The sequence below is a fragment of the Polistes dominula genome, unplaced genomic scaffold (genome assembly GCF_049000335.1).
Source record: "Polistes dominula isolate Pdom_NZ unplaced genomic scaffold, Pdom_raw_medaka scaffold_35, whole genome shotgun sequence".
NCBI lineage: Eukaryota > Metazoa > Arthropoda > Insecta > Hymenoptera > Vespidae > Polistes > Polistes dominula.
The window spans coordinates 3,358,741-3,385,818 of record NW_028300968.1 but is presented as its reverse complement, the minus strand read 5'-3'; the positions used below and the strand labels follow the sequence as shown (position 1 = coordinate 3,385,818).

General features: G+C 30.9%; 1 protein-coding gene and 2 long non-coding RNA genes across 6 annotated transcripts in view; 1 reads left to right on the top strand and 2 right to left on the bottom strand.

The window, feature by feature from the left end:
- Positions 1-3,813: 3,813 nt before the first annotated feature.
- Positions 3,814-9,533, bottom strand: LOC149032393 (uncharacterized). 3 transcript variants are annotated; one of them, XR_016176809.1, is made up of 3 exons: positions 6,594-9,533; positions 4,396-6,398; positions 3,814-4,304 (listed from the first exon to the last, which is right to left on the bottom strand). It is a non-coding gene; the product is annotated as an uncharacterized LOC149032393 (long non-coding RNA). The 3 variants fall into 3 exon arrangements; XR_016176808.1 differs by having other exon boundaries at positions 4,396-9,533; XR_016176810.1 differs by having other exon boundaries at positions 4,403-9,438.
- A 195-nt stretch (positions 9,534-9,728) lies between these two features.
- The window catches only part of LOC107070023 (dual specificity calcium/calmodulin-dependent 3',5'-cyclic nucleotide phosphodiesterase 1), a 73,925-nt gene continuing 56,575 nt past the window's right edge, over positions 9,729-27,078 (top strand). Inside the window, exon 1 of one of the 2 annotated variants that reach the window (XM_015327823.2) lies at positions 9,729-9,875. In XM_015327823.2, the coding sequence (XP_015183309.1) occupies positions 9,869-9,875 (7 nt within the window). In that variant the 5' untranslated portion in view covers positions 9,729-9,868. Of the gene's footprint in view, positions 9,876-15,829; positions 17,033-27,078 lie in introns of those variants that run through there. The other variant, XM_015327822.2, reaches the window with a different exon arrangement.
- Positions 9,976-15,277, bottom strand: LOC149032392 (uncharacterized). The gene is made up of 2 exons (XR_016176811.1): positions 13,607-15,277; positions 9,976-13,262 (listed from the first exon to the last, which is right to left on the bottom strand). It is a non-coding gene; the product is annotated as an uncharacterized LOC149032392 (long non-coding RNA).

The following is a 27,078-nucleotide window of genomic DNA, read 5'->3' as shown; positions in this document are numbered from 1 at the left end:
CTACTGCGATTTTAATTGAACCGAGTCCTGAGCTTTTAAACGACGTTACTACGTCTTTCCTTGGCATTAGGAATACCAATGAAGAAGTAGGAAGAGAAGTTCGATCGGATTTCTTGAGGTGGCTTCAAGGGGGGTAGATTCTAATATCGCGACACGGAGCGAAAGGAAGAATGAAGGAAGGGTGGAAGAAGAGACCGAGGACTAAGACGACCATGGTGATAGGAAAAGCTAGCTCGGCATCGAGAGAGAGAGAGAGAGAAAAGTAATCGAGTGGGTAAATGAAAAGGGTAGAGAGAAAGAGAATATACGTCAACGGAAATGGTATAGGGTAGGAAAGGGTGGTAGTGGGAGTCCAAAGGAATTTGATAATCGGTTTTCAGGAATCTTTAATATGAAGTTAAAATAATGAGCGATCTTATGGTAAGTCATTTTTTTTTTATTCCCAAAAGCCTATTTCTTTGAATTATCTCATCTTTTAAACCTATCCAACCTATTAATAATATTTCTTGTTTTATTTTTATGAATGTTTTAGCTTAAATATTTTGTAATCTTTCAATATACCTTTTATTCAAATATTCGTATTGTAATATAATATTTGTTGTAACTTTTTGAAAAAAGGAACGTGCATAAGTGAGTCATTTTTCTTTATGCAAACAGGTCTTTTTCTTTCCCCTTTACTTTTCCTTTCTACTTATTCTTACTTTCATGCTTTACTTTCACATAGACCTCTCTTTATGAACTTCTTGTCGTCTCGTAATTAATAATATGGGGTCAAGCAGTGTAGTTTTAATAAGATCCAGAGCCCTTATGCAAATTCAGCGAAATTGTTTTATTTCAAATTATATGATAATGCTAATGTAGATTGTTTTCACGATAAGAATAAAGAACTTTGTTCGTGAGTTGTTATGGATGAAAGTCTTCTGTTCTTATATGTTAAGCATTTTGTTTGTTGCGAGAAGTGTAGTATATATTTCCATGTTATATAAGTATATAACATATATGCTGAATTGCATACATATGAACTGTTATTGTAAGAATACGCTTTTGTATATCTTACTCTTTTCCAATCTCTTAGTCCCTTGAATACTTTTGAGAATCATTGAAGCGATCGTTTATATTGAACCTATTTGAATGATAACTGTATGATACAAAACCTGATTCATGTTAGCACAAGTATATACATGATGATAGTTCTCTTATTTAAAAAGACGATATATGTAACATGTATCTTAACGTTTGAATTTTATAAAAAAAGAAAAGATAGGTGCAATCTGTAAGCATGCACGTAGTATTTTGTAATACCAACTTATACTATATTGAGTTTTCTTTTCCGTGTAGTAAGAGGCATCGATTAGCTATACCCACTTTGTGTTTCTTGATATAAAGCTTGATGCACACACACACACACAACATGTTTGAAGTAGGTCAAAACGTAGTAGTAGTAACACTTTATTGGTATGTTTGTTCAGTAATTGAAGTATTTGCGATGTGAAAAATCTAAGATTATTCCTGTCAAAACACTTTTATCGTCTTACTTGTATGTCGTGATAATTTTGAGAAAGCATTTTTGATTTTTATGATGTATCTTCGATTCGTTGAAATAAAAGATTGGCGGACAAATTGGCAACCAATTTTACAATGGTAGATTGCAAGTTTAATAAAAGTACTTCTGATAGAGAAGAACAATTAAATTAATGAACTTGATATATCCACTTATTATGACGGAATGAGAGGGAGAGATCGAATCAAAGAATACTTAATATGCTCCAGATAATAGAAATATAGGTCAAAGGTATGAGAATAAGGTTATCATTGCGATACTTATACCGGAAAATCGGGAATTATCGAATACTCCAGCAGAACAACAGGAAGACAACGAAAGGTGGACATCGTTGTAGCAAAAAAAAAAATGTTCTGAAAATAATTGTGAAGCTAAAGATAACAGGATGAAGTCCTAATAAAAAGAAGAAAAAGAAGGTTCATTTAAGTGAAATTAATTGCATACCTTTTACAAGTCAATAATTGATTGAATTTATTTATCGTAAAACTACTGCAAACAGTTAATTGATTTTATCATATTACAATGAAATATGAATCCTTCATTTTTGCTGGTTTGTAAAGAAACGAATATAAAACATACTTAATAAAAAATATTCTAAGGAAATATCTGACTATATGTATGCTTCTTAAATACGTTTTTAGAGATAGGGCATCGACCATCATGTTGAAAACCGAATCTCGCCATCTGTGAAAATTAATTAAAATTCATAATAAAAATCCTTTGAAGTTAGGCGAACTGAAAATTGATCATCTGCTGGATAATTAGTGAATGCACTTTCGTTACGGCGTAAGTTACGTGCCACAATTTTATGCTTATGACGTCAGCAATACATACACGTCCAACGACTATCGAACTTCTCTTAAAGTTATAGGCTGCCTCTTAAAATAACTATGTCACACTTTATCTGGATTTACTTTGCTCTTATTCCGTATATCGGTATAAGGTTATAAGAAATCGCTTTTTCTCAAAATAATCGATATACAAAATAATGCTTTTCTTCTTGATAACAAGCTTCATTTATTGTCAAGGATTATGCTGTAACTTTTAAGAAATTTATCCTTTAAGATAACTCGTCCTGATTGTCCTATTTAACACAAGTTTCCTAACTATTTTATTTTCAACTTTTTATTTTTTATCTTTCGATATTTTATCCCCTTACTTATTGTTAGTTAAAGTATTATAATCGTTTATTTTTAACGTTATCTACAGTATTTTTTTTACGATTCATTATCTCAAGTAGAGTATTATGTTTTATATATATGGTAGACAAATAGTTAGTAAATGCGCTATCATCTTGGAAAGGAGAATGGTGTAGACAATGGATTAGGGAAGAAGCTATATTGCTTCCGAAAGCCGTACGGATTAGTATCTGGAAAATCCGACGGTTTCTCTTAACTCGTTATTTAATCGGGGAAAACGTCGTGCACACGGACAGACTTAGTCAATTGCAACATTTTCACGAAACAATCCAATTTACAATAAGAGCTTCATTTATTATCCACAACGTAGACCGATAAAGAAAAAGGAAACCGACCGAAATGCGTATATGTCAATGAATTAAACATCTTCAATATCTTTTTCGTCTTATCTTTTACAATGTCTGTAAATATATAAAAGTTATTAAAAAACATTACAAGGTAATTTCTTTCTTTAGATGAAATGGATAAAATGGAATCAAGGAAAGGAATAAAAATATTATCATTGGAAAATTCAAAGAAACTAATTACAATTATAATGTTCATGGTAAGCGATCTTTGGCTGGATTTTACTTGCAATGGAATGTATAGCATATAAAAATATGTTAAACATTACATAGAAAGTAATATCCATTGCCCAGGTCTAACCACGAGGAGGTAATCGCTTCTGAAGACCCAAGAGGGATGTGCATCCTAAAGATGCCCACATCCGAATTTAATTCAAAGAAAAGAACCTAACTCTTACGTCCCACCATAAGAGTACCTACCATTCAAAAAATCCTTACAATTATTATCGAGAATACGGAGAAAAGTTTGAAAACCCAAAAAAACCAAAATGATAAACGAGGAGTGCAACCCGAATAGAATTTAAATAACATCGATTGTTAGTTGAAACTAACACACCCTAGAATAATTTCAATACATGCACATAAGAAAATTACACACGTTAGGAATATTTTATATTCAATAATTTTTAATCTATCTAAAATATAGTATAATAAACATAAATATATTTGTATAATATTAGATGGTACCTGTAAAAAAAGGTTACCTATAAACTTTTTAACAAGTAAGTTTCATTTTATTTCATTTAATTACAAAAAAATGATAATTTTATAAACGTTGTTCTCTATTTTGTTTATATACGTAATGCATAGCAACCTACGAAGGCTAGTTCATATTTTTGCCGTTAGGGTAAGCCACGCTCCTGCCAGAGATCCCAATACAGGTTTAGTATCGATATTATATATGAGTCTACGTTTCGTAGATGCAGTCGTACACAAACACACATATATACAAAGCTTAGTAGCCAGAAGTGGGGATTACGAAGCAGCGCATAAGGAGGAAACCAAGAATAGGAAAAACTGTATAGATATATTGTGTCTCATTCTCTCGCAGGCTCAAGCCTATATGTTTGTCTCTTTTTTCTTCTTACTTCCGTTTTACCACCGCTCGCCACAACGTTACGTTGCGCTGTGTTTCATTTTTTTCAAATCACTCCCATTATAAAGAAATATTCACTTCAAAAAAACGATATTAGATGCTACCTGTAAAAAAAAAAAGATATTAAATGTTACCTGTAGAAAAAAAGAAGATAAAATAATTCAGTTATTTTTGTAAATAATTATTTTATATTACCCTTTACCATAATTCAGTCCTCTTTTGGTCCATTTCCCCTGTCCTCTTGGACAGAATTTTGCATCCTAGTTAAACCTGTTAACAAAATATTAAAAAGAATAGGAAAGTTATGGTTCGTGTGTGAAATTCTAGGTAAGGATATGATTTTTCCCAATTATTGGAGGTAGGAGAAAATTATGGCTCGCGTAGGGCAGGGTCGTATCCCTGAAGTAGACCCTTTCTTTGAGAAGAAACCAAAGAAAGAATCTATCCTCTACCCATTGAAAAGAGAAACTGGAAATGAGCCTGAAAAAGAAAAAAAAAATTATTTTGGAGGTCTGAAAAGATGCAATGAACACCTACAAATCCATTAGACTTAATCACGTCCTGAAACAAAATAAAATAAAAATTAAGTTCCTAATACTTAGAAAAAAAGATATATTAAAAAATATTATAAAATAATTAGTTTCTATGAATGAAATGAAGAATGAAAAATGAAAGGTGTGGGGTAATTGGAAATTAAAAAATGATATGATATTAAAGTGAAGGGGAATTTGGAATGGGATTTTACTCTATAAAATCAAATTTATCAAATACTCAATTTATTTTTGGCAATAAAAATCTCTGGTAGAGAGAGAGAGTAGAGAGAGAGAGAGAGTTGGTGTGTTAATTTCAACGATGTTCACTTATGACAGAAAGAAAACTATATTAATTACTTCCATTCTTAAAAAACCACTATAAATTATTGACGAGCAAAATAATACAATAATCAAAATATCAAATGACTAACGAGCTATTCGCAAAAATTCAACCATGCTGTTGAATTTGCAAATAACTCATTGAATCTGTAGTTGCCCTCTTGACCCACAATTAAGTGGGGACCTCTTCGGCATTTTGCCTCTTCTTTCTTGATGCCTGCTGTCGGACATTCCCTAGTGCGAGCGTGCGAGCATGAAAAGAATTATTGAGAATATTAGAAAAAAATTTGAATACCAAAAAATATAAAATGATAGACAAGGAGTGTAACCTGAAAAGAAATTCAATAGAATCATCAATGTTTCTTAAAACTAACACACCCTAGAATAACTTCAACTTAAAAAAATACAATCTATATACATTGATATACATAATTTTCAATCTAGATAAAATAAAGTACAATAATTAAAAGCAGCATATACAATTATGAGTTGTTCCATGGAATCTATAAATAAAGAAAATACATTAAAAATAATTATCACACATGTGCGATGCTACAAAGAGAATTATATAAAGATACAAATTTTAATTATATTTATATAAATAATTATTTTAAACTATCCTATATAACCAAATCTACTTCTTGTTCCTTTATGGTCCTCCTTTGGTCCTCCTGTGGTCGTTTCCTCACCGTAGTTTAACCTGCAACAGAAAGCAAATGGATAAAAAAGAGATAAAAAAGAAAAGGGATAAGAAAGAAGGAAGAAGAGTGAAACTTTTAAAGTGGAACGATTTCACGATTTTTTTTTTAAGTGGTTTCCCCCCGGTTGGACTAATCCACTGACTTTAAATTTAGGAGAAACCTACACTCCAAGCTACAGTCCAACACCAATACTAACCGCAGGCTTGAGGAATTAAATCCTTGGGCCCGACTCATCGATAGCGGAAGATGCCTTTCCATACAATGAAACTTCAGTTTCCCATGCTAAATGTATGTCTATCTATGCATATCAAAAAGCCCCAAAAAAAAGACGGTAGTTCCACTTTAAAAGTTAAGTGAACATGATTTTATCCTTGGGAGTAAGATAGAATCATGGCTCGCGTGGGCAGGGTCGCATCACTGAAGTAAATTCTTTATTCGTAAATGGTACCCTTTATTAACAAAAAATTTACCCGCTACCCATTAAATTGCTTCTGAAACAGAAATTTTAAATCAATGTTAATACAATTTCATTTGCAACTAAAACTTAATAAAAAAGTAATTGGAGTATTTTATACTACCTTCCGGTCCAGGAACGCAATCAGGTTGAAGACAGTCATCTGATAAACTGAAAAAATAAATTCATATTAAAATTATTTTCTGCTTAAAGTACGTTAATAGGTATATAACGTTTAAACTACTGCATATGCATTGAAACAATCTGAACAATAATTAGAATGTATAAGAATAATAAAATAATTGTTAAATAATCGAAAAGAATTCGTATTTTAGTTTAGAAGCACTGTGTATATGTTAGGTGTACCGTCTTCCTCGAAATTCCACTTCAGACTGAGCCATTGTTCTCTATAACAAAATTTTGATTAGAAAGTTGTTTATATGGCTTTTTATATGTTGAGCATGTGTGCAAAGATACAAATAATTCTAATAAAGAAAATTCAAGATTATAATGTTTGTATTTTAACATTCTTTTCATTTTAATGTAATTAATTTATTGTTCATGCGCTGTGATGACTCTGAGACTAAAAATTATTTGTAATATAAATAGAGTGTATAAGATTATTATAATAATTGTTAATTAATCGATAGAAGTCTCGATTATGGTTTAAAAGTACGAAATATATTTTTAGAGTACCTTCCTCTTCGAAATTCCCCTTCAAACTGAGCCATTATTCTCTATAAGAAAACTTTGATTAGATAGTTGTTTATATGACTTTTTATATGTAGAGCATGTGTGCAAAGATACAAATAATTCTAATAAAGAAAATTCAAGATTATAACGTTTGGATTTTAACCTTCGTTTCATTCTAATGTAATTAATTTATCGCTCATGCGCAGTGATAACTTGAAGGGTAAACATTTTCATTTTAGAACTTTACCATTTTAATTATATTTCAAATTGTTTTAAAGCATATACATTGGTTTAAAAATTCGATACCTTTTAGCATACATTAAATAGAAAATCATTTTGATACGTTTTTTAATAATATCTTTTTAGATAAACGTCTCTACTAACTTGGTTTCGTAAACAAAAAATGTTCCCGTTACTATAAAATAAATAATTAAAATAATGAATAGTAAATTAATAAATTTTATTAATAAAAAATAAAATGTAATGAATCGAAAATAAAATGTGTCTTTACACATACGTAATTCGACTTTCTTTATAACCACGTTAGTTACACTCCATATGATTATTTATTTAATAAATAAATCAAAAATACTGAAGATATTGAGATTGACGCGTTGGTAATTAATCGATAATGCAAATCATTCCCGCGAAATTTTTATTTATCAATTTAATTCATGGTAGCATGCATGAGAGAAATCTCAATTGTTTTATGCATATTTATATAGACGGACGATTCTCTTCTGTACAGTTATGTTCTTCTGCGTTATGCGATCAGGTTTTCACAGTGTCTAGATTATCATTTTTTATTCATTATTGTTAGAATATTTACAATTGATTTATTTAATAAATAAAATATCATATGGAGTTTGATTAAGTGGATCTAGGAGAAAGACGAACGTGTGTTAAACGAACGAACACGATGCTACATACGTGTGCCGGTTAAGCTTGTGTGCGTGATGAATCTTTTAATTGGTCATTTCAAGTCCGAAATAATAAATCAGCTAATTAGCCAATGAAACGACAGCGATCTTTCGCCAACGTACCGTGAAGGAGAAGTGACCACCATTTTGAATTTGTCATCTATAGTAGTTGTAGCAGATTTGGTCGTCCTGTTATTATCAGGTAATTAAAAGATATTTTCTAACGTTTACACCTTCAAATTATATATTAAACGATAACTAAAAGCATGATTTTGTATACGTGAGTATTTTCAAAACTAAAAAAAAAATTTCCAAAGATATCCGTGAAAATATAATCGTCGACATTTCTCGGTTTCCCGCCAAATATCACCACGGTAATTTATAATTTTTTTTTCTAATTTCTATCTTTTTTTCACGGTATCGATACTTTTTATTATCTTTAATGATGCTTCAATTAATTATTTTTCATAATTATGTATTCAAAAATCGTATATCGTATTAAATTTGATTTCTGTCACATACACATACATACAGGCATATATACATAAGTATAGATAACTCGTGCACATACACTCATATATTTGATTTTCTTTATATTGTACTAATGTAATTTTATTTCTTACTTATTTAGTTTTCCGAGTGTTGGGGAATCCAATACGAATACATATACTCAATCTAAGAATCGTGCTTCCTTTTACATCTATGAGGTAAGTCTATCTCTTTATTTTAAAACAAAAGAAGTGTAATAGAAAGAGTGTGAGATAGAAAGAGAAAACGAGAAAGAAAGAAAAAGAATACAAACATTCGACTTCCAGGTAGTCAAATGTGTTCATATATTTCTAGGAAATTCTCGAGATAAAAATGAAAAAGAAACTGTCGAAAACAAAAGAAAAACAGCCGAGCACTGAGCACTGAGTATCGAGAACCCGAGTATCCCCGAACACCGAGTACCGAGTACCCGAGTACCGAGCACCGAACGTTCGACACTTTCAAGGATAAATAATAACGTCGTATCTCTTTCCCCTTTCGTCCTTCGACACGTAAAGACTGGCAACAGTAACTACGCAATAAATTATTTAATAATTTTATTTCTAAAGTTATCGTTTTGATTTTAATGATTTAAAAAGTTTTGCATTACATAAAATGGTATAAAAAACGGTTTATTTTTTAGGTTACACTTTATTGAGTTATATTTAACATTAATTTTTTATGATAAAACATTTTTTGGGTAGGATACCCATCCTGCAGTCATCAATCAAGACTAAAAGTAAATATGTTTTACTATCAAACATTTCTATGAAAATTTCAATAGATCTTTATGACGACAATGATATTAATTGTTCTTTTTCTTTTTCTGTTTCAGAATATTGCAATCGTGTATGTAGGCAATAAAATACTCGTGTGTTGTATCGTGATAAAATAAAATATAAAAAAGTCGACAAGTAGATTCAGTGTTGATCATCGCATGTTCAAGTTTCGTTTGCTCGTTTAAGAAACTCGCAAGTTTCTTTTATTCGATTTAAAAGCGTGCTCATCGTCATCCTAAGGGTAGGAGACCCCTCGTGCATTTATCGTGCATTTATCGAAGTGAGTATATTTTTGTATTAAATAATTCTTTAAAAATTTTAAATGTTTCCTGTAATATAGTAAAGATATTAATAATATTGTTTTTTATTTATGTTTCAGATTGCAATCGTGCGCGAAGCAATGTACGGGAGTGTTTTAAAAACAGTCGTACAAACTATTCACGTATTAAAGTCAGTGCATTAGTGCATCAGTGAAGATTTAAAATTGTTTGTTTCAATTGAATGTGTGCAATGCAGTCTTTGAATTAGTTGTAGAATCAGTGATCGAGCGAGTAATAAGTTAAAATCAAACGCGAATTAGAGTCAGTGTTGTTCGTCATATAATAAAATTTCGGTTTCACGATAAGAAAGTCATCTATAGTTTCTTATTTTCGTTTATACCGCGTTATTAGATTCACGCGAGGTGCATCACCATGGTGCAATAGAGCTGCATCCCATTGGAATGCATTGTAAGTATTCATTTTTATTTATATTTTATTCGATTTTATTTTATATGATTTTGGATCGAGATTAATTTTGATATGTCGATATTTCGATATTTTAAATAAATGAGCAAGAAGACAAACTCATTCGTGACGGATAGACTTTGCCAGTTAAGTGGTGGCTAAAAGCCCAGTTCTTTCATTAGAACAGCTAACTTAATGAAAGAAAGTCGTCCGAGGTTTTGAAATATATTAATTAAATATATTAACAATTATTTAAAGTCATTATTTATGAAGTAACTTGTAGAGTCCTTAGTCGCTTAGACGAATTTTTATACAAATGTATTTATGTGTTTATGTCTTAATCATATTCTTTAGATCAGGGTTTTCAGCTTCTAATATACTAATCCCCGTTTCTCTCCCCCATATTTTCTGCGTTCTCATTTATGCGTGTGCCCAGGTGTTACACGTATGGGTGAGAAACTATTAATATGGGTTTAGTTTTAATTTTGTCCCTCATTAGCGGCTGTTATTGTGTTAGTGGTTGCACGATGTACTTTACACCTGTGTGTTCGTATTAGGTAATGTGTATTGTACATCGTTTCGCGATATTTTTTATTCATTGAATACATTATTTAATATTCAAAGCGCTACTTCTACGTATCACGCGTGATAAAAAAATACGCGTTCCTGTATTCTTATATTTATATTAAATATTTAAAATTTTTTAAATAACCGTTTTGCATAGTAGAGTTACTGCATTTATTTGTGAAAACTTTGATATACTCGTATATTACTAGTATGCATATATATACTAGTGTATACTTGTATTTTTGCTTTAGTTTTTTATGCAATAATCACTAGCCTTGGCAGCCGATTACAGCAAAAAGTACGTATACCCATTAACATATAAGTTTATGAAACGTGGTTGAACTAGGGTATCGGAGGTGCCCCGGGGCATGCTCTCTAGTTTAGGCTTTTGCACCCTGGTGGTATGTGAGAGAACCGTGGAGTGAGTGGGTGGGTGTGTATGTTTTTTCTTAAAACGGGTAAACATGTGGGTAATAGGCAGGCAGGTAGCATACTTCTTTGGATGAATGTGAAAACTTTAATTTTAAGTAGGTAGGATACAAGGAAGGCATTAGACTTCTTGCTTCCATTCCGGAGTGGAAACTCCGCCTCCTGGTTTATACAGAATTGTTGCAAAATTTTGATCATCTCATTCTATTATGTTTGATTTGTTTATTTATTTTGTAACTATTCTGTGATCTTTATTATGTATCATGATTCAAAGGCATTTGCAACCATTTGAAAAATTCATTTCTACTTCGATTTTATCTCGAACGAGATAGAGTCGAATCAGATTCGCAAATTCCTTGATGCATTTGATACTTAGTTTTAAGTATTTCAGGATTAGCCCTACGCACTATCGCGATTTCGTCTTACAGCTTGAAATATTTGATATAATTAAAGAATAAATTAATAACGAATTAATGAAATAAAATTATTGCAAAAAATGCATTACTTTTATTGCACTATTTATCTCAATTCGATTTTATTACTCGACGTTAAAAGTGCGGAGTGTTATTAGGTCATCGAGGGAAATCATTATCTGCTTGGACATTCGATTAAATGTTCTCGTGTATGGTCAATGAAATCTAAGTTCATTGATGATCCACGAACTAGAAAAGTGAACGCGAATTGTAAATTAATTTTTTAATAATTGTGAATTAGAATCATAACAAAATACGAGTTTATTTGCAAAATTAGTATGAAAGATTTTATCTTGCTCGCACGTAGGGAATGTCCAAATGCAGTTTTCATGGAATGAAGAAAGAAGAGGCTTAACGCCGAAGAGGCTTCCACTTAATTGTGGCTGAAGAGGGCAACTACAGGCTATTGAGTTATTTTCAAAGGTTCAACAGCAAGTTCGAACCTTTAGAGAATGGCTGTCTAGTCATATTTTATATTTTATTGTATAATTTTTTTGCTCGTCATTAATTCGTAGTTGTAATTGGAGATAATGGACGATTCCATCTCCTCGGGACACCAAATTGGTGTCTAATATCTTAAAAAAGATGCATATGTGTTTAGTTAGTTCGAGTCAAAAAATTTAAACTCCCTTATTATTACATTTTCAAGCTTATCGTTTTTTAAATATTAAAGTAATCTCTCTTTTCTTTGTTGTCTTTAATATTTTTAACTGTGATCGTATTTTATTAAATTTGTAATTTTTTCTTTTCTATATAGTGCAGGTTAAAAGTATTAGTCATAATAATTAATAGATATTATTTTCTATAGTAACTTAATATTTGTACTTTTACTTTTTTATTTTATTTTTTATTTTATGTTACAACGGTAAATAGATATTTGATAAAAATAAATAGAGAATTCAATTTGAAAAGAGCATCTGCGAATTGGACGATTCATATGTCAGGCTATTACTGTATCACTTGATTCTATAATTTTCTTTTTGTTACAGGTGATCATTGTTGGATTTAACAACAAACCTTTGAGATCTTTTTCTATTTGAGTTCCTGAAATTGTTTTATTTTGAAATATATGTATAATGGTATTTCAGAAGGCACACACAAAAACTAAATATAACATATACATTGTTAAATGTACACTGTGATACTATTCGCTTACGGAGCAGGAAGGAATTCATTGACGTTGGGGGGTGTTTTTTACTTATTTTTCCTGTCACAGTTTTCACTGTACACGTTATTTTGCTCACCGTAATAAAAATACGACAAATGCAGATTCAATTTCGACTACTAAACGTTTACGAGTTTTCGAGTGTATATTAGTGAGGAAAAAATACTACATCTCGTCTAGCTCAATTTTAGTATTTTATAATCACTTGAAATGGAACGAACAAATTGATTGTCGTTAGTTATTGATATAAAATCAACATTTTATCATGTAGCATTTTTTTTTGTATATTTTTCTTTTTTTCAACCTTTTTCGTTTCCATTGAATTCGACGATTTGGAGAAAAAAGAAATAAAAATGTGGTGCAAACAATTTTTCGTTAAAACATTTCGTTTGAAATATACGAATTAACTGAAAAGTTTATTTAAACATATATATATGTTTAAATATAAATATGTGTGTGTACATACTTATGTAAGTGGACAAATATAAATACACATTAAGGATTTATTTTCTTGAAATGTCGATAACACAATGTCCTTGTTTGAAAAGTGCAAATATTACGAGTATTTCTCAATTTGTTTTTTTTAAAGAAAAGTTTACGAAGCACTCACTTCAGTTGATCTCGACAAATCGAATATGCAACCTTTTACGAAGAACTGTGCAATCTTTGTTACAAAAAACCAAAAGCATGGTCGTATTTGATATTTCAAAGAATTGTTAGACAGTGATGATAAGTATTTCCTTGACGGACAAAAATCTGTAACATACATACGTATATTTAACTCTAGATTTACGGACTGAGCCAATTTGACTCATTTAAAACTTTTTTGCTACATATATATAAAACTTAAATATTATTTTTTAAAAATATATATTCGTTTTTAATTACGTAAATATTAATTCCTACCCTCTACTCAGTTCTTCATTCAAAAAATGTTTGCAAGTCATTAAAAAATAATGAACAAAATATCCGTAAATCTAATGTTAAAATATGTTTAAATAGAAAATAAGAAGGATGAAAATGATTCGTAATTAATCCGGACTAAAACGTCTTTTACAAGATAGATTGATGGTATAGATATAGGTTCGTTGGAGCTTTACCTGGATTTTACGAGGGTTCTTGATGGATACCTAGGAATAGCCATTGTAACTGAGGTATATTATTATTATCTTCTGCCATTAAAACATCCCCTTTAGTTAGCATTTCACCTTGCAACGGGGACAAAGTATCACCGGTGTGGTCGAGGGTATAGCTCTGGTAGAGTCGATCTTACACGTCGTTGCTCGACAAAGAGTACGAACACGATGGTACGTATTAATATCTAGGGCCCATGGCTATCATCCCTCTTCGTAATTCTCGTCTTACCAACGTTACCAACGATTCAAAATCTTTAACGTTGATAAAAGAAATAATATACGTTAACGCATTTCATGATAAAAATTACTCTATGAAAAAACTTGACACAACGTATTATTATATATATTTTTTTAAAGTATATAATGCCTATCGCGCAAATGTTTTATTACGTAGCTTTGTCCTTCTCGTTTTAACTTTGTGTTTCTTTTACGTAGTAGGATACTTTAACAACGGAATAACTAACGCACACTCCGTGTAAGGTTTCTCTCATCTTATTAATTATTCGTTATTTGTGCTGTTATTTTTTTATGTAGAAGAAAAAAACACAGAAGACTGAGAAAAAAATAATAAAATACAGAGAACTAATTTCGTGATTATATATAGTAACTTGTTTATCAGACAGGTAGTCTTGATATAAATAAAAACCAATTATGAAAGGTAACCGATTGTACGCATAAAGTGCTAACGATAAACGACGATGAGTATCGGAAGTTTGAAGGACGACTCGTTGCATCCCTTGGTAAAAGTAAAATCATTTATCCTTTTCAAATTAATTCGTGAACGTTTCACTCGACACGTATCATTTTCCTTTAGCGTGAAAGGATTCAATTTATAAAATTTAATCTGCTGTTTAAGTATAATTCTTGCGTTTGTTTCATTTTGTGTATTTCTCTTACTCCGTTCGTGATTCATTTTACTGAATATATCAAATATATTATAACGTTTTTGACTGAATTCGTGAGAATACACTTTTTCCTCAAGAAACAATTTATTCAACGGTAAATCCGCGACGTATTTTTGAAACATAAATTGAAAACAGCATGTATGTATCATGTTTCTTTTAAGAATATCACTACATGAAATAATTTTTATATTTCACCAGAATGACGTTAAAATATTCATGAAAAATCCTTTATCTTTTATTATCGAAGTTATCGGAAGATAACCTATATACGGCCTTTTATCAAATTAAATAAAACTATTCATTAACACACGTGCTTTTTGATATAATAAAAATTCGTGATAATACACAGGAAACTGTGCATGAAAGCCGTATATCAGAGAATTCAAAGATAACAAAAGAATATAGGAATTTAATTATTGATTTTAATTTCTGTGTATTCTAACGTATTTGATTAATTCGTTATATTAAATTAAATCAAAGGAATGAATGTATTGTGACTAAATTTAAATACGATTTAATAATAGTACGATATGTTTAAGATGCCTCGAAGCTGTAAGATCAATCGATCTGATACTACTGTGCATAAAGTTTATATTAGAAAAAACTTATCCTATCATTCGCGCTTACGTTTGTCTCTACCGTATAATATCGATAAAATAAGTTTTCCGTATGATGATTGGCGTATACTTATGCGAAAACTTACAAAAAAATGATGAAAAGAATAATAACTAGCTGGAGGCATATTCTAGGTGGGGGTGGGAAAGGGATGAAAGTAGGCTCAAGTTTCTGAAGTAAATTGGCTGGAAAATTTGGCATATGCGAGGATGCGCGAAAGTTGCGCACGCGTCTCAGATTTTCGCGGGTTTCATCGGCCGTAGTAGCTGCGTCGTACGGGATGCAGTCGGTTAACAGTCAGTTCACCGTTAACTCGCGACGACGAGTCGTGTTTTATTCTCTTAATTATTAAGAACATACACACGTGTTATTCACATAAAAGGAAACATAGTACGAACCGATAAAAAACTTCCATCTCCTTTATATATATATATATATTTCTCATATCTCTCTTTTTACTTTCTCAATTCTCGTATATCACTTTATTTTTTCTCCCACCGGTAACACTTGAATCTTCTCTTTTTTTTGTTTCTTTTATCTTCTTGGAGAAGTATCAAAAATAGACGACAATTTTCACGAGGAAAAACAATCATACTCGCGAGCGTTCGTCGACATCGAATGGGACGAGGGTAGTTGGGGGTATGGGTGGGGGGTCAAAAAGCATTCTCGAACTTCTCTTTCCACTTTGTTCTAAACCCTCTTCCCTTACCATTACACCATTAACCTATCTCGAACGAATCGGTTTTTCAATTTTCTCCTCTCCTTTTTGCTTTCACCTTACTCCCGCTTAGCCATTGGATAGCTCGAATGGAAACGTCGAGTCAGAATCCCAATCGGTGGCTCTCCTTTCTCTTCATATCGTCATCGACGGGTTGAAGTTGTGTCGATGGCGGTTATCCCCTCTTCGTAACCTATTCAAGAGTTTAACAGATGAGGGAAAGAGAGGAGGGGATCAGTAAAAGGACGCGAGCGTTGGATCGAAGAGGGTACGGATCGAGCTCGCACCCAGTCTTATCTAATCGTACCTTTACCTATTAACTAAGGGACAACAAATCTTCTTATTTCTATTTCTATTTTTTATTATTTTTTGCAAAATAAGTCTAAGAACAATTTACTGGGTAATATATTGAGTTAACAAACGGTTTACAGATCACGTGCGTTTGTTCGAAAAAGGGCGCGCATGCGTGAATTCCGCGATTCCGCGACCAAAGAATCGGCCAGTTGTCCCTTAACTTTAAGTCGTCTTCGGGGACTCGAGAAGGACGTGATTTTTGCTACCTTCTTTTTCTTTTTTCTCTCTCTTTCTCTCCTCTTTCCTCCTCCTCCTCTTCCTCCTCCTACTCCTGTCTTCGAATATTCATGAACGGTGGAAGAAAAATAAGAGTGAATCATGTTTACGTGGCCTTGTCCTTCGTAATTTTTTCGCGTGTTCGATATTAAGTTCGAGTTTTAGAGATTTACGTAGTTGCGTTTGCTTCTTTTAAACTGCTCGATTAACAAGGAGGTACGGAATAAATTATCGAGGAAGGACATTCGTGTAGTAAGCTGTGCCATTTTTTAATTTTTTTTTTCATTCATTAATTTAGATACGTTCCTGCGAAAATTTGATCATTTTCATTGAATTTGACTAGCTGTTGTATTTTTCTCCCTTTTCGTTGGTTTCTTTATTATTATATTTACATAACTTCATTACAAAGTTTTGTTCATGAGAAATACGGGAATATTGTGAAGAATTTTTTGTAAGAATCAAATCCACATAAGTCACGGCCAATCGAAATCCTAAGGTTTCATGATGCAGTGATCAACGATATTGCCACTCGTCTATCTTCGATACGAAAAAGGGACATGGATAAAGACAGGAATGCACAGGGTGAGTCTTTATTTTGTCACAATACTCTTTGTGTCTTACCTTAAAGATCGGTGGAACAATAGCAATTGTATTCCGATAAAGAAAAAATTGGACACGCTACGAATTTATTTGTAAGGTTCAAGCCAAAACTGGGCTTTGGGAAATATTCGTTTAATATTTTCTTCTACGTGTATACAGAACGATTTGTTCTTTTTCTTTTTTTCTTAGAAAAATCAATCAAAATAAAATTTGTTTAATTGTACACATCTTTCGACTAGATTTTTTCTTTTATAAAATTGATTGGTGATCATTAAAAAAGTTTATACGTTTCGTGATTTGCTGTTTCCTGATTCCTAGTTATCTATGTCGGAGAAAGTTCATCGAGAAAATTGGACGTTAGTTCGAAAACTTTGAGCTTCAATTGAACAAACAAAAATAAAAGAGTAAGTAATTTGAAAAGTGTAATTTGTAATGAGAATTATTTGATCTCTTTTATTAATTAATTTGAACTAGGACAGGAAAGGATTAATTGAGATCATTCGATTCCTAGAATATTCTGCACTTGTGTTAGATTTTTACGAATTTGTCAGATTTTCCTTTTTTAAGCATTTTAGAATTTTATTTTCTCGTTAGCTAATTATACTTTGTCTAAATCTTTTTTTAATCCTTTCAAAGGAAAGTTCTTATTCAAATAAAAAATTACTTTAATCGTGCAAAGAATATGTGGTACGTGAATACGATTACTTTCATATAATAGAATTGTTAATAAATATTTTTTATTGCGATCTGTATCAATTAGCTTGATTACAATAATAGATATTATATTTGTTTAATATCTATCAGTACAAATTAATGTCTATAAAAATATCGTCACAAACGAATGTCTATTTCCAATATTTTTCATCGAACTTAGTGTGATGTGTATTTTTAAAATCGTTCTGTATGCATACGGATATTGTATACTTTATCGATAAATTTAAATTGATTTCTTTTTTTTTTTATCTAAGGTTTTTATATAAATACATTTCGAGTTGGTGTAAAACGTTGAAAGATTGACGAGCATTCGTGTCAAAGTAAAATCCGTTACGAATGGAAAATATTCTATGGGAAACAATTCGTTCGAGTCAATGTTTTATTTCTTTCGTTAGAAACAATTTTATTGTTTTTATCGTTAAAATGGAAGTATCAAAACAATGAACCTTAATAACGTGGTAAATGCATTGGTGGTCTTAATATGACAAGTTAATTCTTAGTGACAAACGACGTAAGATTATCTATGAATTTGATGATATATTTCCCTTGTGACATTTAATTAATCAGGCTATTCAATTATAACCGTCTCTCTATTCGTCGTCGTATAATAGAAGATGTAGATTTCTCTGGATTCAAAGACTAGCCGTGTTAGGAGATCTTTTTGTATTATAAGTAACTACGAGATTCTCAAATCTTCTAGTTAATTATTGCCATTCGTTATTAATTAGTCGTTATTAATTTAATAATTAATTAATTTTTCAATCCACAAAGAAAAAAACAAAATTTCAATCAACATCAGCTGTGAAAAGTTGTAAGAAAAAGAAATCATTTATAATAATTTTCTTAATTTGTAGAAGAATATGCAATTAATTTATGCTGACGTGATACATAAATTGAAATTTTTAATTTAAGAGGACCTATTATAAATGATAAGTGTAAATTAATATACAGTATTATACGGAAGTTTCGATCTAATAAAACCCTGTCATTATCAGACATGCATATTACAGACGAGGTAGAAATTTTGATGATAGAAAAGAATTTATCGCTAGGTCAGCACTTTGAGTGACTAGTCGATATGGTAAACGTGACGTATCCTTAACGTTGTTGACTCAAAGCGAAGGAGGGAAATTCGTTTCCGGTATTAGAATCAAATGGCAATTGTGCAGGATTGGAAATCAAAGGACCTCGGTTTATCTCAAGTTGTATTTTGAAACTAGTTTGATAGAAAGTTAACGTGAACATTGACGTTATTCTAACTTCATCATTTTGAAAATGATTTGGGTTGTCTATCTGTTCATTTTATTCTATTTCACGAAATCAAAATCATTTATAAGACGACACTTTTTTATCGATAAAGTTATTTAACTGTTTTGTGATATAGTACTTTGGAAAATAAGCTTTTTTTATCTTACCCTGTCGAAAGAAATTTTAGTATTTTATATACTAACTCGATTTCTCGCACTTATCTCTTTGACCGTTACGTATGAGCATATTTTTCTTCGTAAAAAGTTTTCCAAGCATAGAATGATCACATTTATTTCCTTGAAGATCAATACGGGTTATCAGAAAGGAGAAGACCTTAACCCCTTAAGCTTACTTTTTATGCTCTATTGGTGAAATAAATATACTTTAAATATCATCATAGGATCGTTGAATAAAGCGTTACTTTGAACAGAATTTTAATGGAGGGTTTCGTCTATATTGTGTTTTGCAGGAAATTGTTCAAGAATTTCCTTTTCAATATTTTTATACTTTCTTTTTTATAATATAATACGTACAATATTTTAAAAGACTAGCTAGGGATAGCGTATAAGTGCATATGAATGATAAAGTAAGAGAGAACTCTGATACAAATAATACATAAGCTTCTTAGAAAAAGAACGTTCGGTTTTTCGTTTCCCTTTTATATTAGATTACTTGTTTACCACATTTTCTTTTCACTTGATAAAATGCTAGCACAAAGTAGCTTTCTTCTTCTTCTTCTTCTTCTTCTTCTAACGACTTGTTTATTATGTTTATTCGTTTCCATTATAAATTGGGATAAGTACGAAGAAGATATTTTTTTGGTATTTTTTTTACTTCGTAAAGATTCATAAATTTTAATTGAACGTAACGACGTTAATCGCGTTTCCGCTTTAATTATTACATTGTAATAACTTTGTAGTTCGGTTTGTGATTATATTCCAAATCGTGGCGAATGCATTTAGAGTTTGGAAATGATTTTCGTGATTAAGTTTACATACATGGGAACATTTTGATCAAATGGATTACATCGAAACGTTAATCAGTCGTTTAATTCGTTACGTTTCTATTATTCAAATCCTTGATGATACTTTCGTTTTAGGAAGTTCAATTTACGGACCATTGTTCATTAAATTAATCATTTCATTGGTGTTCATATTACGTACAATCTAGTTATATTAATTTGATCATTATCGAATTTAAACCAATGGAAGAATTTACAGAATTTATTATTCTTTATTCTATTGTATAATTCGACGAATAAATGCAACGTTATGTATAGTTGCTCGATTAGTTCGTATGAATCATCATGATCAATGACCGTGTCTGCTGTAAATTAATCTTCTATTTTTTTTTTTGGAAGGAAAATCGATAAGATAGATTGAGACGTGAGATATGATACCATGTAAACAATTTTACTCATAATTGTACTTCCTATTTAAGTTGTATTATCTACTGGAATTTCCTTATTTTTCAGAAATTATTTATTTCAATAAAAAACAAAAATAGGGAGATTTAATTGCAAGTTGTTACATAAAATTAATTCATGAGTGACACTGATTTATATTAAGTGAAACAAAAATTGTGACATGCTTTGTATAACGTGATAAAAAAAATACAGGCTCTTATTAAACGATATACAGGTGTTGTACGCGTTTAATTTAAGTTGACAACTTTAAAAATTTTCTTTGGTTTCCGTAACACAGGAATATGAAATAGGTATAGAACAAAAATTGTATCCTATGATACATGTAACTAGAATCTTATGGTTTTGTATTATAGAAAAAGAACGGAGAGACAACTATTGTACATTGTACGTCACATATTTCGAGATTAAATTATTCATAATGCATAGATTTCAATATTGAGTTTCATTTTCAATAAGCAAACTGCGAAGCTATATCTAGATTTAGTAAATTAGGAAGTTAAAATAACTGACAGTCCAATATTAACTTATACACGCGATCCTGTGTTTTTGCGAATATTTATTCAGCAAATATAATAAAGCTGGACTCTCTTGTGTGAGGAATTATTGGAAATAGGAATTTCATTGATATACATACGTGTACACGTGGATATGCGTTGAAATATCATCGCTTTCTATAACTATATTTGAAATAGTTATGAGGCTTGGTTTTCAAATACCTTGATATTCAAATATTTCAATATGTTGGTATTCAAAAAGATCGAGCTTAATAAATTGAAGTACTCTATAGAGAATATTATATATATTATTTATCTATACACGTGTGTTTATTTAATTTCATATCTCATTGTAATTTCAAATTAATTCATTCGCGAATGAGTGTTGTTTATCAATCTTTTGAAAGTTCATTTAAAGTCACGTTATGTATGTTCGTAAGTTGGTTTATTTAGTCTGGAAGTTTAAGTATGTAGAAGTTTCTCAATTTAGAATATTTAATAGCACAATGCTTGTCATGCGATAATGTTAGACATAGCTAAAAAGTTACGTCAAATTAATATATTATATATATATATATATATATATATATATATATATATATATATATTTTTCATTAAGTTATCTATATTTGAAGTTACAGAGATTTCAATTAGAGAATCGTCATTTGAAAATAATATTTATTTAAATAGTTTGCCGCGACTCTTTGACGATCTTTTTATTCGACGATGAGAATCGATAATCTTCTTAACGTTTTCGATATTTAACCTCTAGCTGGCGCTAGTATTCCCCTTTGATAACTCACCGCTCTTGAAGATTCTTCATCTAGAAGATACCGGGTGTCGGTAAATTATCAGGTTGCGTTTAAGTAGTTTTTATCGTGGTAAACAATTCCCCTTTTCTAATTTTTTTCTCTGCTCATTGTTATTTGTAAGATATATAAAAGATGTCTCTGATATTGGTACAGTTGTATGTTTGTGTTTTTTTTTGTTTTCTTCAAATTTTACAGCTACGAATAAGGTAGGGGTGAGGGAGAGTGGAGACGGAAGGAAAGTAATTAATTATCGAATTAATTAGTCGATTTCCATTAGCAAATAACCGCGAGCGTTTATATATTTACGCAAATATACTTGGCGTGTGGTTTTATAGGAGGGATCAATATAAAATAAAAAAAAAGTTGATTATTTTGGTTGATAACAAAATATTGATTTAAGTGGATAAATACATCATTCTATGTTGATTTGATAAGCGTGAGCAAATAAATTATTCTCAAGAGATAAAAGCAAAGTTAATTCATTTAAAAAGACATCAATTGACGAGATACTACACGGTATTATTTTAATTATACTCGTTTAAAATAAGTGTGCCATCGTGTAAATTTGTAAAACAAGCAAATGTAATAAAAATTGGATTATCGTACGATAATGAATTGAAAAGTATTGCGATTTATTAGGATTAACGGATAACAGGGAAAGGCAATTCATTTAATTTGTTGATGTTGTATGATTTGAAAATCCCCACAATCCTCTCCCTTATCTACCTTCCGCCCACCAAAATGTATACAAGAATTTCCTCATGGTTACGGATTTGGTCTCGTTTTAGTCAATTTACTGGCAGTCCATCCATCATCAAGCGTACAAAATTGTCACCAGAGGACAGCGGATTCAGCAATTCTCTGATAGACCTTTAGTTTTTTTTTTTCCCTACAATTTTTTTCCTTTTTTTCTTTTTCATTTTTTCCCCCTATCACGCCAACGACCAAATCGATTTTATGCTTAGTTCGTTTCGCGTTTTGTCCGGTCCATATGCGGTCAATGATAAAAAACCCCCCCAAAAAAACAAAAAAACAAAAAAGAAAAAAAAATTGTGATTCCAATTGCAAGAGGGGAATCGAAGTACTTTTACGTTTTTTCCAACGTTGTGGTAGTATTAAAGGATGCGAGAACGAGATGAGGGGGTAGGAGAAAGAAGCGAGGCGTAGGGAAGGTTATGGGGAGAGGGTGTGGAGGGTAGTTGGCAAATGAGAGTGAAAGAGGATGCCGCTACGTAAATGGAAAGGAGAAGTTAACGGAGAAAGTAGAGGGTGAAAAATTTTAATAACACCAGCTTTTACTGGTGGCAACGCAGATCATCTCTCCATCCTTCCTTCCTTCCTTCCTTTCTTCCTTTCTACTATCTTTTTCCTTCATTTTTGTATTTTTTTTTTGACTATGTCTCCGTGATAAAGTTTCAAAGTATTCGAGTCGAGGTCAGGCTGTGGATAAGCTCGTGTAAAAAGCAATGTCACAATAATCGGATTCTTTTTGGATGAAATTGTACTATCTTTCTCTCTTTCTATTTCTTTCTTTCTGGTTGAGTTTATCCGACAATGGAGCATCCACCTATGCAAAAGAGATATGTAACATGCGTGCTCTTCTAAGAGGTACTGCTAGACGATAAATGCATCATCATATAGAACGTGGCAAAGCTAACACACACAAATATATTATTTTCACATACATAGAAGCCGTATCGTTGTACGGTCCATCGCGCACAACTATATCATCTATACCTTATTTCCTCATTCCCATTTTCTGGGAACAATCAAATGTTTAAGGCTTTCTCGTAAATATCTCTATTCCCCAGTTTTTTCTTTTTTCTTTTTCTTTTTTCAAGGTCTTCGTAGAGTACCGTCTCATATTCAGATTTTTTTGTATACCCTTTGCAAATTTCGCGAGAAGAAAGTGTTCATGCATGAGATGCTATTTAAATGTTTGCGTCCTAAATCGAAGTGACATTTAAAATGATATGTAATGGTAGTAGTGTTACCTACTTATTATTATATGCAGTAGTTCTCACGTTTAAGGAATTTATTTTCTTTCTTTTTTATTTTTTTTCTCACACCTTTATCTAACATCCCTTTTTTCTTTTTTCATTCTTTTATCATAGAAGAAACGCATTTTTATGCGTTAAACATATGGGGTTTATCTGCCGTACTCGATCACATCCTTTTCATCCCTTCGTAGACAACAAACGTTTAGGGGGATAGAATTTATGGCGTCATTTTGCAATTTATTGCTATCTAAGATCGATACGTTTCTTTTCTTATTGCAATCTTAACAGTCGAGTAAACTTCCCTGTGTTTATTAGAAGGTTTATAGTACACATTTTTTTGTGTCTTCTATCGAAATATATATATATATATATGGTATATTATTAATGACATTTAATATTATTTTGGTCAATGAATAGCAATAGTAGTTCATATTGCATTGTTAATTAATTAAACGTACGGGATATTATTTACAAGTTTATTTATTCTTAGTTCGCGATTAAAATATTAAATACGCGATTATTGTATAAATTGCATTGTAAAATTTCTACGAACAAACAATATTGCATACATACACATTTCTATTTTAATTTACGCAATACGCAGATACCTTTATTTTCATTAACGAGTTTAATTTTGTTTTAAAAGAAGTAGTAGGGTGTGTGTGTGTATTGTGCTTTGCTGTATATACATTTATAATATACTATATACATATTTTTATATAAGTTACGCATGGGTGCGTAAATATTCTCGTTTTCTCTTTTGGAACAGAGCAGTTAATGCGGTATTGCTGCTGCATAGAACTAACAAGCATTTCGTTCTCATAGTAGAAGTGCCAGGAAACTTTAAAGCAGATACGATTGGATGCTTAACACAGTTAACTCAATAATACGTTGATTCGTGTAAAAGCTTATTTAACGATATAACATCTTATCTATATCATCGAGATCATAATTCCCTCGAGATCAAAATATGAAAGTATTTTTTTTTTATATCTATTACATAAATGTTTTTTTTATCAAATATCGAAGAAAAAAATCTTGTAAGAAATTTTCTACCACATCTTGATACGCGATTTAATAAAATTCCGATAAAAGTGTCAGTATCAATAACAACCTATCGAGATAAACGTTCATAAATTGATTTTATCTTTATTTTTTTGCATGGTAATTTTGAGTGTTTTTAAAGAAAATATTATTTAAAGCCATCTGGGAAAAGTCAATTTTGTATTATTTCATTTCAAAATATTCACTTCTTGAGAATGTGATTTTATTTGATATCAATTTCAAATAGTTACTTTGAAATAACTGTTCTATATTCTTACGTTTCCGTGTTTCGTTTCGTTATTTATATACGGTAGTTTGGTTTTTTATTTCTTTTAATTTTAAATGTTAATTCTAACAAAATTGAAGATTAATTCTAGACGCTGATATATCGTAAAAAGAACATCAACCGAATTAAGGTCAAGCTAAAACGTATAGAAATTGTTGGGTGGAAAGTATGAAGCTGGCCAAAATCCTTCTCCCAAGACGAATAAACGCAAACGGTATATTCTTTTGGCTTCTTGGCGGTAAATTGGCGTCAGGGCCAAGTTTAATCGAGAGATCTGACCAATTTTTCCTCTGTTTCACGGTCAAGATTCACAATATGGAATAGGTTTTACATAGTTTCATCGTGTCGAGCCAATTAGTATTAACTTCGTCAATTTGTTAGAGTGTACACACTCATGGTTGTCAACCCGATCCATTTCTATGTATAATATCATTTAAAGCAGGTCATCCAGTAGTTAATTCAATACTCGTGTATCGTTAAATTGTACGCAGGTCTTATGACAATTTCATCATATATATATATTTATATATATGTATAATAGATATGTATATTCGCGCGTATAAATTTATTTTTTAGAAAATAAAACTATTACGACGAATTATTTTTCTTTTTGGTTTTGTCGCGATTTTTTTTTAAAACCATAAAGATGTGAAATATATATATATATATATTTCATTTTGTAAAGGTGCTTTTACTAACTCAACCAACATGGATCTTAAAAAGATCGTTTAATTTTCATTGAAGATACCATCCGTCGTCTATATCGATTATAAAAACGATCGATAGAATTTAGTTGGAGGAAGTGATAAAAAAAAAAGAAAAAAAAAGTAGATGATAAAGATCGAGATTCTTTGAAAAAAGGTCTTCCAAAAGAGATAATCCATTCGGACCGAAACTCATCCATCTCGTTCTCCCATAAACTAGAAATGATTCCCCAACCTGATATATATATATATATATATATACATATATATATATATATTTCTTTTCTTTTTTCCCTTCTTCTTTATCGTAAAAGTTCTTCTTGATTCTCGGTGGTTAAAAATTAATAGATGAAAGTTTAAATGTTCAATGATATTATATTATGCATGAAAACTTGACCTTACCTCATTGAAATTTATTATTTCCTGGTTAGCATTACGATTATTATTACGATTTGAATAATTTCAATTTAAATATCATTTAAAAATTATTATATATTATTATATTTTATCGTTACTTTCTCTGGATAATATTCTTTAACCGTCGGTGGTTTTATCCGAAGTGTTTGACACGCCCTGCTTACCTTCGTCCTTTCATCTCCAGAGATTTTCATCGTCATCCTCTTACCACACAGTAGTCTTATTTCGTGTCTTGTTTCCCATTGGAACCATTTCGTATAGCCCCAGTATATAAGTTGCTATGTATGTAAGTATACATATATATCTTCTCTGTCGAATTAAATTACACATTGGGAGGTTAGATGACTTTGACCATACCCAAACTTATAGGCTGCTCTCAACGATAAGAGAAGGAACTTCTCTTTAACTCCGAGAACCCTTATATATTCTCTTTCTCTCTCTTTCTCTTTTCGATTGTGTCGCAATTTTCCTCCAATCAAAGAGCAAAGCTTACAATGTAATCCTTTTGGAAACAGAATCCGACCAAAGATAAGCTTTTGCACTTTAGTGTTACCAAAGTTGGTCGTTTAATGCAAATGAATTGTCTTTTGAAGAGTACGTCTCATGGTGGTCGTAGGTTAAATGATATTTCAAACATATATTATTTTATTCGAAGAATGTTGAATATTTTTGTTTTCTAACAAAATAAAGACAAATAAAATAAATATATATTTTTATAATTATCTCAATGTAAGAAACTAATTGGTAGGAAAAATAAAAGTATCGTTTTTCTTCCATTAACACCCATACAAAGGGACGAAATGGAGAATGTTTTTTAGCTTTCCTTTCTTTTTTTTCTTATATATCTTATCAAACTGGACTGTGATTATAAGTATTCTCAAAG